This window comes from Cherax quadricarinatus, chromosome 49 (assembly GCF_038502225.1).
Source record: "Cherax quadricarinatus isolate ZL_2023a chromosome 49, ASM3850222v1, whole genome shotgun sequence".
NCBI lineage: Eukaryota > Metazoa > Arthropoda > Malacostraca > Decapoda > Parastacidae > Cherax > Cherax quadricarinatus.
In genome coordinates, this window is record NC_091340.1 from 22,654,320 (window position 1) to 22,669,326 (window position 15,007).

Below are 15,007 nucleotides of genomic sequence, written 5' to 3' on the forward strand. Positions count from 1 at the left end.
TAGAATCGGTACTGATAAAGCCACTGGAGGGCGAAACGTCTACAATAAATATACCCAAATGTTGTACATGTGTCACAGTTTTCACTCTTCAGGTCACTTGTTCTATCTAGGCTGGAATATTGCTGCACACTAACAGCACCTTTCAAGGCAGGTGAAATTGCTGACCTGGAAAATGTACAGAGAACTTTCACGGCGCGCATAACGGAGATAAAACACCTCAATTACTGGGAGCGCTTGAGGTTCCTAAACCTGTATTCCCTGGAACGCAGGAGGGAGAGATACATGAATATATACACTTGAAAATATCCTAGAGGGATTAGTAGCAAACTTGCACACGAAAATCACTCCCTATGAAAGCAAAAGACTCGGCAGACGATGCAACATCCCCCCAATGAAAAGACGGGGTGCCACTAGCACGATGAGACAACACAGTAAGTGTCAGGGGCCCAAGACTGTTCAACTGCCTTCCAGCATACATAAGGGGGATTATAAATAGACCCCTGGCTGTCTTCAAGCAGGCACTGGACAAGCACCTAAAGTCAGTACCTAACCAGCCGGGCCTTGGTTCGTACGTCGGGTTGCGTGTGGCCAACAACAACAACCTGGTTGATCAGGCCCTGATTCACCATGAGGTCTGGTTACAGACCAGGCCGCGGGGGCGTTGACCCCCGAAACCCTGGAGTTTACCTGGAGAGGGTTTCAGGTGTCAACGCCCCCGCGGCCCGGCCTGAGACCAGGCCTCATGGTGGATCAGAGTCTGATCAACCAGGCTGTTACTGCTGGTCGCACGCAAGCTGACGTACGAACCACAGCCCGGTTGGTCAGGTACTGACTTTAGGTGCGTGTCCAGCGCCTTCTTGAAGACAGCCAGGGGTCTGTTGGTAATCCCCCTTATGTATGCTGGTATACTCCAGGGTGAGACATATAGGCAAGTCACCTAACACCTGCTGCTGTCACTGTTCACCTAGCAGTAAATAGGTACCTGGATGTTAGTTAACTGCTGTGTGTGGCATCCTGAGCAAAGTGTAAGTAAGTTTATTCAAGTATACATAAATACAGTTACATAGATTATCATACATAGCAACATATGTGTAGAGAACCTGGGATAACCCAAAAAAGTCAGACACAGTGACTTATTTCCATCGGGGTCCTTGTGATATTTATTATTTACATTTAAAAATTTAAAACAGGTAAGTATCTTAACTATATAAAAGTAATTACCATAAAAGATATACTAGGAGAGAGGCTAAAATTAATTATTTTCATACAAGAAATCACTCTCCTGCCTTTCTGTAGCTTTATTCACGAGGTACATTTTGGGTGTCTTCTTGAACTGGCTCATGTTATGACAGGCCTTGACATGTGCAGGCAGTCTATTCCACTCTTATTGCAGTACAGAAAAATGTCTTTGAAGCCTGACCACTGACTCTAGGTATTACAAAGTTGTTCTCCCTTCCCCTGGTTCTGTAATTACATTGGTTCTCAGCCTTAACAAAATTGGCGGTGAGATATTGAGAATACTGCTTATGAGCAATTTTATAAACGTAATTGAGCTTTAGATGATATACTCTGTCTTCAACATTCAGCATATCCAGTTGTAATTCATTCTGGTCTACATGTTCTCTTGGACAAACGTCCAGGATGAATATCACCATTATGTTCTGGATGATTTATACCCTATCTTTCAGTTTTTTTTTTTGTTAGCGCAGAATACACTGAAGCGCAAGAGTGGTCTATAATATACTGTATAAGTGCTAGACATAGGGTCGTGTGAGCCTCAGTAGGTAGACACTGTGCTTGTCTGTAGAGGAACTTCAGTCTGGCATTCGCTTTCTTTACTACACTGTTCCCTATCAGTTCTCCTGACATGCATGGGTCAAAGGAGATTCCCAGATATTTCACTGAATTTACTGTAATAATAGTTTCCCCATTACACTGAACATCAAAATTATTTACCCTTTTCAATTTATATTTCGTGCCAAAGAGTTTGCTTTCCGTGTTCCCGGGTGTAGTGATAATTTGTTGTCTACCAACCATTTGCTACAGGACTCTAGCTCTAGTGATAGTGCAATAGCAATGTCTTGTGTTTCTTTACCTGATATTAACAAAACATTATCATCTGCGTACAGTAGAAACCTTTATTTGACACTGATAGGCATGTCATTCACATAGCACAAAAAATAGCGAAGGGCTCAGGATACTACCTTGATGAACCCCACATGTTATCGGATGGGTTCTGATTCTGTGTTGTTGATCTTGCCAATTTGGTTCCTGTAGCTCAAGTAGGTAAACTTAAACCAGTCTACAGAACTCATGCCGATAGCCTGTAGTTTCTTACATAATATATTGTGGTTAACTGTATCAAAGGCCTTTTGCAAGTCTAGTGACATTTCAGTTCTCAGGTAGACCATCAAATTAATGAGAGGGGTGACGGTTGAATGAGATCTCCTAAAACCTGACTGGTAACTATGGGCAAAGTTTTTGTCATTAAGATACTTAACTACTTGACAGTACACTGCCTTCTCTTGAATGTTGGACATCACACTGAGTATACTAACAGGCCTATAGTTGCTGACATCAGATCTACTGTTTTTCTTGAAGATAGGAGTAACTCTGGCCTTTTTGAATCCTTCCGGGACAATAACTGTGGCTATGGACAAATTTATTACCTGCACAATGGGAACTGGTAATTCAGAGGCGCCGTCTTTAAGGAACTTAAGTGGGATGTTATCAGGACTGGTGTTCTTAGTTGGGTTTAGTTTACTTACTTCTTTATGTACGAAGTTATAAGATACAGTTGACAACTGTTCGGGGTGACGCCCGTATTAATGTAATATGTTTTAAATTTGTCAGAGTCTGTGTTAAAGGAATTTGATGCCACTGGCAGTTTACTTACTAGTGTTGATGCCACACAAGTGTAGTATGAATTAAAATAATTCGCCACTAGTTGTCTCGTGTCATACCTCGTTATCAATATTTAGTACTATGTTAGATCTATCTACGGGTTTATGGTTATGCCCCAGCTGTTTTAGTTGTTGCCAGAGCTTCCTGGGGTTATTCATGTACTCTTCGATTTCTGAGCAATAGTGCCTTGCCTTTGATTCTTTTATGAGCTTCTGTAATCTGTTTCCATCTCTGGAATTCATTAACGCTGCAAAATCCTGCCTGTTTGCCTTAAATCTTTTTAGCAACTGGTCTCTGAATTATCTAATATCTTAGTTTAATATCTTTATGCACCCAATACCCATCCTGTGGGCGGTAGTCAAAAGATTACAGAGGTACATAATGGGTCCAGGGACTGGGCCTCAAAGTTTTGATAGCTGAGCAAGTTACAAAGGCAATGAACTTAAAATTTACAAAGGTAATAAAGTCACAAGTTACAAAGGTAATGAACTCCAGGTAGGTCTAGTCACAATCATGACAAGTTACAAAGGTATTTACAGATTACAGAGGTACGTAATGGGTCCAGGGACTGGGCCCCCAAAGTTTTTATCTAATATCTCAGTAGTCATCCAGAGCAATAGGCAATCTGGACACCCACGATGCCTTGTACCCTCTCACAAAGTGCTTGAGTCTGCCCAGGTTGACATATTTCCTAAGATGTGCACCTTCATATGATAACCCTATACTGCACGAATATGACAGTATTCTGAGGCAGATTTTTACGAAAGTACTTAACCTTACTCTAGAAGACGGACAGTGGAACCAAGCTACACTTCCAGTCAGACTAGGAGGCATTGGTGTCCGCAGGTCATCACAGATTGCGCTACCTGCTTTTTGTCTTCATGAATTGCATCCAGAGAGCTTGTAGCAGCGATTCTCCCTGAACATCTTAGGGACAAGATTGGAGTCAAGGACCAAAAGTTCATTGACGGAGCCATGATCTGGGATAATCTAACGGGCTCTGAAACCAGACCTGCTCCCCCCAACAACTGCAAACAATCGCACTGGGATGGTCCAATAGTGGAAAATATAGCCTCAACAATGCTTCAGAGTGTGTCATGGAAGGATAGAGCCCGCCTCCTGGCAGTGAGAGCCCCTCATGCAGGGGATTTTCTGTTGGCTGTTCCCAACTCCTGCCTTGGCACACGCCTCGACGCACAGACCATCCGCATCGGTGTTGCCCTTCGACTTGCTGCCCATATTCTCGCCGAACACAGGTGTATTTGTGGCACCTACCATGGACTTGTGTGCCGTAAATCCGAGGGAAAGATTGCAAGACATGAGGAGGATAATAACATTATCAAGAGGAGCCTCACAACAGCTGGATGCCCAGCAGTAAGGGAGCCACCCCAGCTATGCAGATCTGATGGCAGCCAGAAGCGTCCAGATGGTATCACACTTCAAGCCTGGACAGATGGGAAGCAGGTGGTGTGGGACTACACATGCGCATCTACCTTGGCTGATACCTACCTCCAATACACCAGGGAGGAAGGAGGGGCAGCTGCCAGCTTCAGGGAGTCCCAAAAGTCTAGAAAATATGGAGAACTTGCCATCATTATATGTTTGTTCCCATAGGCTCAGAGACCCTTGGCTCATGGGGAAAGAGTGCATCTAAATTCCTTAAGGATCTGGGAAAAAGACTCATCAGGGTAACTAGGGCTCCCAGGGCAGCTAGTTTTCTGTTCCAGCGGCTCAGTGTGGCTGTTCAAAGGGGACTCCCTGAAGCTGGCAGCTGCCCCTCTTCCTCTCTGGTGTATTGGAGGTAGGTATCAGCCAAGGTAGATGTGCATGTGTAGTCCCACACCACCTGCTTCCCATCTGTCCAGGCTTGAAGTGTGATACCATCTGGACGCTTCTGGCTGCCATCAGATCTGCATAGCTGGGGTGGCTCCCTTACTGCTGGGCATCCGGCTGTTGTGAGGCTCCTCTTGACAATGTTATTAACCTCCTCATGTCTTGCAATCTTTCTCTCGGAATTGCGGCACACAAGACCGTGGTACCCAAGTCGGTCTGCTGCTTCACTTCTACAAATGCACCTGTGTTCGGCGAGAATAGGGGCGGCAAGTCAGTGGGCAACACCGATGTGGATGGTCTGTGGGTCGAGGCGTGTGCCAAGGCAGGAGTTGGGAACAGCCAACAGAAAATCCCCTGCATGAGGGGCTCTCACTGCCAGGAGGAGGGCTCTATCCTTCCATGACACATTCTGAAGCATTGTTGAGTCTATATTTTCCACTATTGGACCATCCTAGTGCGATTGTTTGTAGTTGTTGGGGGAAGCAGGTCTGGTTTCAGAGCCCGTTAGATTATCCCAGATCATGGCTCCGTCAATGAACTTTTGGTCCTGGACTCCAATCTTATCCCTAAGATGTTCAGGGAGAATCGCTGCTACAAGCTCTCTGGATGCAATACATGAGGACAGAAAAGCAGGTAGCGCAATCTGTGATGACTTGCGGACATCAACGCCTCCTAGTCTGACTGGAAATGTAGCTTGGTTCCACTGCCCGTCTTCTAGAGTAAGGTTAAGTACTTTCGTAAAAATCTGCCTCAGGATGTCATATTCGTGCAGTATAGGGTTATCATATGAAGGTGCACATCTTAGGAAATGTCAACCTGGCCAGACTCAAGCACTTTGTGAGAAGGTACAAGGCATCGTGGGTGTCCAGATTGCCTATTTGTTGTTCCATTCTCCTTAACTCTTCCAATTTCTTCCTGAGAATTGTGTCAATGGCATTGCTTCCCAGAGGTGCTCCTAGCAAGACACTATTTGCGGGGGCAATGACTGCTGCTCTTGGTAGTTTTGATCTTACTGCACTCTGAAGGAGGGGTGTTAATGTTGCAGTTTAAAAACTGTAGAGTAAAGCACCCTTCTGGCAAGACAGTGATGGAGTGAATGATGGTGAAAGTTTTTCTTTTTCGGGCCACCCTACCTTGGTGGGAATCGGCCATATATATACATATATATATATATATATATATATATATATATATATATATATATATATATATATATATATATATATATATATATATATATATATATATATATATATATATATATATATATATATATATATATATATATATATATATATACACATACACACACACACACGTACACACATACACACACATACACACACACACGGAGGGCCCGGGTTCGATTCCCGGCGGGTGGAAACATTCGACACGTTTCCTTACACCTGTTGTCCTGTTCACCTAACAGCAAATAGGTACCTGGGTGTTAGTCGACTGGTGTGGGTCGCATCCTGGGGGACAAGATTAAGGACCCCAATGGAAATAAGTTAGACAGTCCTCGATGACGCACTGACTTTCTTGGGTTATCCTGGGTGGCTAACCCTCCGGGGTTAAAAATCCGAACGAAATCTTATCTCTCTCTTATCTTATCACACACACACACACATGGGACACAGACACAAGAGGTCACAATTGGAAGTTGAAGACTCAGATGAATCAGAGGGATGTTAGGAAGTATTTCTTCAATCATAGAGTAGTCAGGCCATGGAATAGCCTAGAAAGTGATGTAGTGGAGGCAGGAACCATACATAGTTTTAAGGCGAGGTATGATAGAGCTCATGGGGCAGGGAGAGAGAGGACCTAGTAGCAATCAGCGAAGAGGCGGGGCCAGGAGCTGTGACTCGACCCCTGCAACCACAAATAGGTGAGTACAAATAGGTGAGTACACACACACACACACACACACACACACACACACACACACACACACATACACACTGTAAGTACGTGCCGGTCAAGCCCCAGGAGGTTGGGGGTCAGGTCACAAGAAGTTGTGGGCAGAGAAGGACCACTGAGACTCTACATTACAACGCACAAGCCACCTACCTTTCAGTACATAATAAACCCACACATAATTACACACAAAATTACACACACACACACACACAGACACACACACATATCCAGACTCACACATACACTCCCCCCCCTCACCACCGACATCTCACTTCTTCCCCTGATCCCTCCCCTCCCTCGTTCACCCTCCCCCACCCCACCCCTCTCCACTCCTCTCCCACATAGCCACAGTTCCTCCACTACCTCCCCCCCCCACACTCTGACATACACACTACTAACCTAACATACAGAACTAATAGGTTTCCCACTCTGAGGCAATCAGGATAAAACAAAAATGGGTTGTCAGAGAGTAACAAGAAAAACCAAGGGACAGGAGGAGGAAGCTGCAAAGGAAGATTGGGCAGCAAAACTCATAAAAAGGGATCATGAATGGGAAAAGAAACTAGAAGAACTTAGCATGAGAATGGAAGAGAGGATATATATGGAAAGCAGGAAGTGGGAGGTGCATGTCAAAGCAGCAGAGGCTAGGATACAGAGTTTAGAAGAGGAACTGAAAAATCTGAAACAGCCTAAAGAACTAAAGAACATTTTGGGATTGACAACAGAGACTGCTACCTCAGCCACAAATAAGGGGACTGTAGGGAAAGAAGGGGCACAACTGCATGGGGAAGCTCTATCAGAGGAGACTGTAGTAAATGAAAGAGCTAAGCCTTATGTGGAGGCCCTAACAGACAACAACAGAGCCCAAGGAAAGCCGAGAAGGGAAAATGACAGGCCACTGAGCCCAAGTACATTAGCCAGTGAAACTGAAGAAAGGAAAGCTGCAGTGGAGGAAACAAAATTAAATAAGGGGATACACAGGGATATGCAGTGGGAGAATGAAAGGTTGAGGTCAGTCTTTGTGTATGGGCTCCAGGAAGTTGAAGGGGAAACATATGAAGCAAGAAAACAAGGGGAAAAAAAGCAATTGAAAGCATCATGAAAGCAATAGGAGAAGATGACATGACCCAGCTGGAAAATTTTCGGAGAATAGGGGGGTTTGTAAAAAAAGAACCCGGCAGTGAAAGTGACCTTCAAGGCAGAAGTGACTCAGACCAGGATCCTGCAGGAGAAAGCATGATTAAGGGACATGCCGGCATACAGGAAGGTGTATCTCGACCGCGACAGAACACAAGAAGAAAGGCAGAAACTGAGAGAGATGGTACAAAGGCGAAAGGAGGAAAGAGAGGGGATGGAGAAGACAGACAGGAGATCCCAGACCCAGGAAGAAGATCAAATACAGCCTCCCTCACAACTTCCTATAGAAGCCTCCCAACCAGGTCAACCCCAGTGCAACCAAACACTCTAAATCAAAACACCCATGCCACATCCAATGCCCCCACCCACTACATTACAAACTCCACCCCCACAGCAACAACCCATAGTTCCTTACCAGGTCTCCCACTTCCCCAACCCCAATATACCTCACAGACCACAGTCTTAGAAAAGAAGTTGAAGGTGTGGTATACAAATGCAGATGGAATAACAAACAAGTATGAGGAGTGGCACGAAAGAATCAAAGAGACATCCCCAGACATAATAGCACTCACAGAAACAAAACTCACCAGAATAATAGCAGATTAAATCTTTCCATCCGGATACCAAATCCTCAGGAAAGACAGAGGGAGGAGAGGGGGAAGAGGAGTTGCACTGCTCATTAAAAACCAGTGGGGTTTTGAGAAAATGGATGGAATGGATGGCACGGGCGAAAGGGACTACTTAGTAGGAACAATCCTGTCTGAGGGACATAAGGTGATAATTGCAGTAATGTACAACCCACCACAGAACTGCAGGAGGCCAAGAGAAGAATATGATGAGAGCAACAGAGCAATGATCGACACACTAGCCGAGGTGGCCAGGAGAGCACACATGGGGGGAGCAAAGTTACTAGTTATGGGTGATTTCAATCACAAGGAGATTGACTGGGAAAACCTGGAGCCCCATGGGGGTCCCGAAACATGGAGAGCCAAGATGATGGATGTGGTACTGGAAAACCTCATGCATCAACATGTTAGAGACACTACCAGAGAGAGAGGAGAGGATGAACCAGCAAGGCTGGACCTTGTATTCACCATGAGTAGTTCGGACATCGAGGGTATTATGTATGAAAGGCCCCTGGGAGCTAGTGATCATGTGGTTCTGTGCTTCGACTACATAGTTGAGCTCCAAGTGGAGAGAGTAGCAGGAATAGGGTGGGAAAAACCAAACTACAAAAGGGGGAACTACTCAGGCATGAGGAACTTCCTTCAAGACATTCAGTGGGAGAGGGAACTGACAGGAAAACCAGTACAAGAAATGAAGGACTATGTAGCAACAAAATGCAAGGAGGCAGAAGAGAGGTTTGTTCCCAAGGGAAACAGAAATAATGGGAAGAACAGAACGAGTCCTTGGTTCACCCAAAGGTGTAGGGAGGCAAAATGTACAGAATGGAAAATGTACAGAAGACAGAGAACTCAGGAAAATAAAGAAATCAGCCGAAGAGCCAGAAACGAATACGCACAGATAAGAAGGGAGGCTCAGAGACAATATGAAAATGACATAGCATCAAAAGTAAAGACTGACCCGAATCTGTTGTACAGCCACATCAGGAGGAAAACAACAGTCAAGGACCAGGTAATCAGACTGAGGAAGGGTGATGGGCAATTCACAAGAAACGACAAAGAGGTATGTCAGGAGCTCAACACAAGATTTAAAGAGGTATTTACAGTGGAAACCAGTAGGACTCCAGGAAATCAGAACAGGGGGGCACACCAGCAAGTGCTGGATGAGGTATATAAAACCAAGGAGGAGGTGAAGAAGCTGCTATGCGAACTTGACACCTCAAAGGCGGTGGGACCAGACAACATCTCTCCATGGGTCCTTAAAGAGGGAGCAGAGATATTGTGTGAGCCATTAACAAAGATCTTCAACACATCATTTGAAACTGGGCAACTCCCTGAGGTATGGAAAATGGCAAATGTAGTCCCAATTTTTAAAAAGGGAGACAGACATGAGGCACTAAACTACAGACTTGTATCACTAATGTGTATAGTATGCAAGGTCATGGAGAAGATCATCAGGAGGAGAGTGGTGGGGCACCTGGAAAGAAACAAGTGTATAATTGACAACCAGCACGGTTTCAGGGAAGGAAAATCCTGTGTCACAAACCTACTAGAGTTTTATGACAAGGTGACAGAAGTAAGACAAGAGAGAGAGGGGTGGATCGACTGCATATTTTTGGACTGCAAGAAGGCCTTTGACACAGTTCCTCACAAGAGGTTACTGCAAAAGCTAGAGGATCAGGCACACATAACAGGAAAGGCACTGCAATGGATCAGAGAATACCTGACAGGGAGGCAACAACGAGTCATGGTATGCGACGAGGTGTCAGAGTGGGCGCCTGTGACAGGGGTCAGTCCTAGGACCTGTTCTGTTCTTGGTATATGTGAATGACATAACGGAAAGGATAGACTCAGAAGTGTCCTTGTTTGCAGATGATGCGAAGTTAATGAGAAGAATCAAATCGGATGAGGATCAGGCAGGACTACAAAGAGACCTGGACAGGCTACAAGCCTGGTCCAGCAACTGGCTCCTTGAATTTAACCCTGCCAAATGCAAAGTCATGAAGATTGGGGAAGGGCAAAGAAGACCGCAGACACAATATAGTTTAGATGGCCTAAGACTGCAAACCTCACTCAAGGAAAAAGATCTGGGGGTGAGTATAACACTGAGCATATCTCCTGAGGTGCACATCAATCAGATAACTGCTGCAGCATACGGGCGCCTGGCAAACCTATGGATAGCGTTCCTATACCTCAGTAAGGATTCGTTTAAGACTCTGTATACCATTTACGTCAGGCCCATACTGGAGTATGCAGCACCAGTTTGGAATCCACATATGGAAAATCTTATAGGGGTGATTACCTGTATGTACCTCAACATTATATACATACAAGTAATCTCATTGGGAGACAACCATATTGTTTACCGTAGTCACCCCGTGTAGACATGTGAGAAAACTTAACCACCCCTGGTCACAGCAGGTGGTTCCTTCGACCTCACAGTCTTATCCATATCTATCTGAGACCAGTATGGATTGGATAGCACCCACAAGTATGGTGCTACTAATTAATTGTGGACTGTATAGATTATATTAGTTTAACTGAATGAAGGGGGGTGGGGTAGGCTACACATGGATATATCCATCAAGGAAAACACTTGTACATAATTTCACCACTTACCAGATATTCTCTGGTGGTCACTTGATGTAGCTGGATCACCCATAACCTATCCAATTACAACATACCTAACTGGCCAGTATCAGTCTGCTATAACTAGAAGGGTTACTTAACTGTGGGTGATTGATACTCCTTATTCCCTCCATTCACTATCTCATTTCGATGTCCTGCTACACCGACATGGTTCTTATTCCAGTAGGATGAGGTATCCGTCGGTTTGTCTCGGTTTAGAAGTCGTGATTCCATAAAGCTTCACTATCCTCGGTACGAGAATCACGCGTTCACTCGGAGCAGGGCGATCTATTTCACATCCCGCATTCTCTTAACTTAATGTTATTATCACTGATTACATTACCATTCACAAGACGATTTAATTTCTCATAATTATTATACACATTAGAAGTCACTCCATTAAGATCTGAGGCCGATGAGTGAGGATTAACACATGGGTATTTCCCCTGGACACACACCATGGCCACGCACCAGTCACACCCAGTCGAACCATTATTCACTAATTTTACCACCTTTTTATGGTGGTCCCGTAAATCACGTTCCCTCACTCTTCACCAGGAACAGTTACGACACTTCCTATTATGAAGTGAGGCCCATATTAATCCTTAGGCCGCTGTGAACGCCAATTTCCTGGTTCCATGCTTTCCCAGCCTCCTCACTATATTCAAAACACTCCTGCCTCCCCCATGGCCCGAGCCGACCTCTCCCCCCGCACATCCGCGCATGCGCAAAGGGAACTCTTGGTTCTATCCTATTGTCAAATATATTTTTGACTCATATCGACACATTAAACACCTATTAGGCACTATAGTTTCGGAAAATTAAAAATTTTCCACACCACACCTAGTCAAGCACGTCAAGAAATTAGAGAAAGTGCAAAGGTTTGCAACAAGACTAGTCCCAGAGCTACGGGGCTTATCCTATGAAGAAAGGTTGAGGGAAATCGGCCTGACGACACTGGAGGACAGGAGGGTCAGGGGAGACATGATAACGACATATAAAATACTGCGCGGAATAGACAAGGTGGACAAAGACAGGATGTTCCAGAGAAGGGACACAGACACAAGAGGTCACAATTGGAAGTTGAAGACTCAGATGAATCAAAGGGATGTTAGGAAGTATTTCTTCACTCATAGAGTAGTCAGGCCGTGGAATAGCCTAGAAAGTGACGTAGTGGAGGCGGGAACCATACATAGTTTTAAGGCGAGGTATGATAGAGCTCATGGGGCAGGGAGAGAGAGGACCTAGTAGCAATCAGCGATGAGGCGGGGCCAGGAGCTGTGAATCGACCCCTGCAACCACAAATAGGTGAGTACAAATAGGTGAGTACACACACACACTCACACACACACATAAAATTCTAACGCTGTCCCCCCTAAAATCATTGTTTCCTTTAATTTAGAATTTTAATAGAAAATGAGTAAAATTATAGCAAACTTAAATAATTTAATTTTACGATAAATGCTCAAGTGAACGTGGTTGAGTTTCAGCTCCATAGTCTTCTAATACACACCTCTCAGTGTTCTACATACACTGAGAGCTGTATATCTCAGTGTATATACACTGAGAGGTATATATCTCTCAGTGAATATATACTAAGAGGTGCTTATTTCTCAGTGCATGTACACTGAGATATGTATATATATCAGTGCATGTACATTGAAGGTGTATATATCTCAGTATATATACACTGAGAGGTGTGTATCTCTTAGTTTATATACACTGGGATATGTGTACATCTCAGTATCCACGTGACAGTCAACACAACGAAGGTTCACAACAACACTGAAGTCGTCCCACTCAAGACAGTGTTGCACATTACAGGTGAAGGTGCTCTACATCCGCAACCTGTCCCTCAGCACCACTGAAGATGACATCAGAAGTCTCTGCAACAGTAGCAATGGTGTGGAGCGCGTCAAGAAGCAGAAGGACTATGCTTTCGTACACTTCTCCAGCAGAGAGCAAGCTGAAGTGGTCAAGGCTTCACTGAACGGTGAGCTGAGTGATTGAACCTCTGATTACAGTAGAGGGAGAGGAGCTCTCTCAAGCTCTGCAAGTGATGTTGAGCTGGAGAATGTGTTAGAAGGGAGAGAGAGAGAGAGAGAGAGAGAGAGAGAGAGAGAGAGAGAGAGAGAGAGAGAGAGAGAGAGAGAGAGAGAGAGAGAAGTTCACTTGCCTTTATTGATAAATAAGACACATGTTTAACACTTGGGTATCTTTATTGATAAATAAGACATGAGCAACACCTGAATATTTTTTACTAATGTATAAGACACATGTTCATCACTTGGGTATCTTCAGTGATGAATAAGACACATGTACAACACTTGGTATCATTAGTGATGAATAAAACCCATGTACAATATCTGTGTATAATTACTGATGAATAAGACATATGTGCATCACTTAGGTATCTTCAGTGATGAATTAGACTGTTGGTAATTAACAGATTCCGTTGTTTGGTGCTAATTATTTCAACTAATTAATGTTGTCTGATCGTACAGGTCGCGTTGTTCACGGCTGTGAGTTAGAAATTACCTGGGCCAAACCTGTGAAGAACAGAGAAGAATATCACCAAAGGAAGACACTGGCGCGGTGCATGGTCAGTGCCGGACAGTGCCAACCTGGCTACCTCTCCCACGTTATACCTGGAGGGTGAGTTAACCTGATCTGGAGGGTAGCACACCTAACCTGACCTGGAGTTTATTATACTTAACCTGACCTGGAGGATAGTACACTTAACTTGACAGAGGATAGTACACTTAACTTGACCTGGAGGATGGTACACTTAACTTGACCTGGAGGGTAGTACACTTAACTTGACCTGGAGGGCGAGTTAACCTGACATGGAGGATAGAATACCTAACCTGACCTGGAGGGTAATACACTTAACTTGACCTGGAGGGCTAGTTAACCTGACCTGAAGGATAGAATACCTAACCTGAGCTGGAGGGTAGTACACTTACCCTGTTTTCCTCACCTGGGATAATGAATTACCACCTTTTTCCTCATCTGAGAAGTTTGTCCTCATCATGAGTCTTCAGAACATTTGGTTGTAGGACTGTCCATAAACTCCTTTTTAGATTTTTCATGAGGTTTATTGTTGTTGACTCAAGTGGTTGTGTCTGGCTCTGACAGGAAGTAGGTTTATTCAGGTATACACAAATACAGTTACATATATTATCACACATAGCAGACTATGTATAGAGATACACACATAACCCGCACATAGAAGAGAGGAGCTTACGACGATGTTTCGGTCCGATTTGGACCATTTACAAAGTCCCACTGCTACTTCCTTCCACCTCCACTACTACTGCTACTACTACAACCACCTCCTGCCTATATATACTCATCCTGCTCCACTTCTCGTTAGTGTGACTTTGTAAATGGTCCAAGTCGGACCGAAACGTCGTCATAAGCTCCTCTCTTCTATTACCTGGAGTTTACCTGGAGAGAGTTCTGAGGGTCAACGCCCCCGCGGCCCGGTCTGTGACCAGGCCTCCTGGTGGATCAGAGCCTGATCAACCAGGCTGTTGCTGCTGGCTGCACGCAAATCAACGTACGAGCCACAGCCCGGCTGGTCAGGAACCGACTTTAGGTGCTTGTCCAGTGCCAGCTTGAAGACTGCCAGGGGTCTGTTGGTAATTCCCCTTATGTATGCTGGGAGGCAGTTGAACAGTCTCGGGCCCCTGACACTTATTGCATGGTCTCTTAACGTGCTAGTGACACCCCTGCTTTTCATTGGGGGGATGTTGCATCGTCTGCCAAGTCTTTTGCTTTCGTAGTGAGTGATTTTCGTGTGCAAGTTCGGTACTAGTCCCTCTAGGATTTTCCAGGTGTATATAATCATGTATCTCTCCCGCCTGCGTTCCAGGGAATACAGGTTTAGGAACCTCAAGCGCTCCCAGCCAGGTACAGTAGGGCCCCACTTTACAGTGTTTCACTTTACGGCGTTCCGCTAA

At 44.8% G+C, this 15,007-nt stretch overlaps 1 protein-coding gene across 1 annotated transcript in view; it reads left to right on the forward strand.

Annotated features, from left to right (window-relative positions):
* Positions 1-15,007, forward strand: part of LOC128697066 (uncharacterized) — a 233,916-nt gene that overhangs the window by 74,347 nt on the left and 144,562 nt on the right. Inside the window, exons 2-3 of the mRNA XM_070095253.1 lie at positions 12,867-13,035; positions 13,547-13,697. Of these exons, the coding sequence (XP_069951354.1) occupies positions 12,867-13,035; positions 13,547-13,697 (320 nt within the window). The remainder of the gene's footprint in view (positions 1-12,866; positions 13,036-13,546; positions 13,698-15,007) is intronic.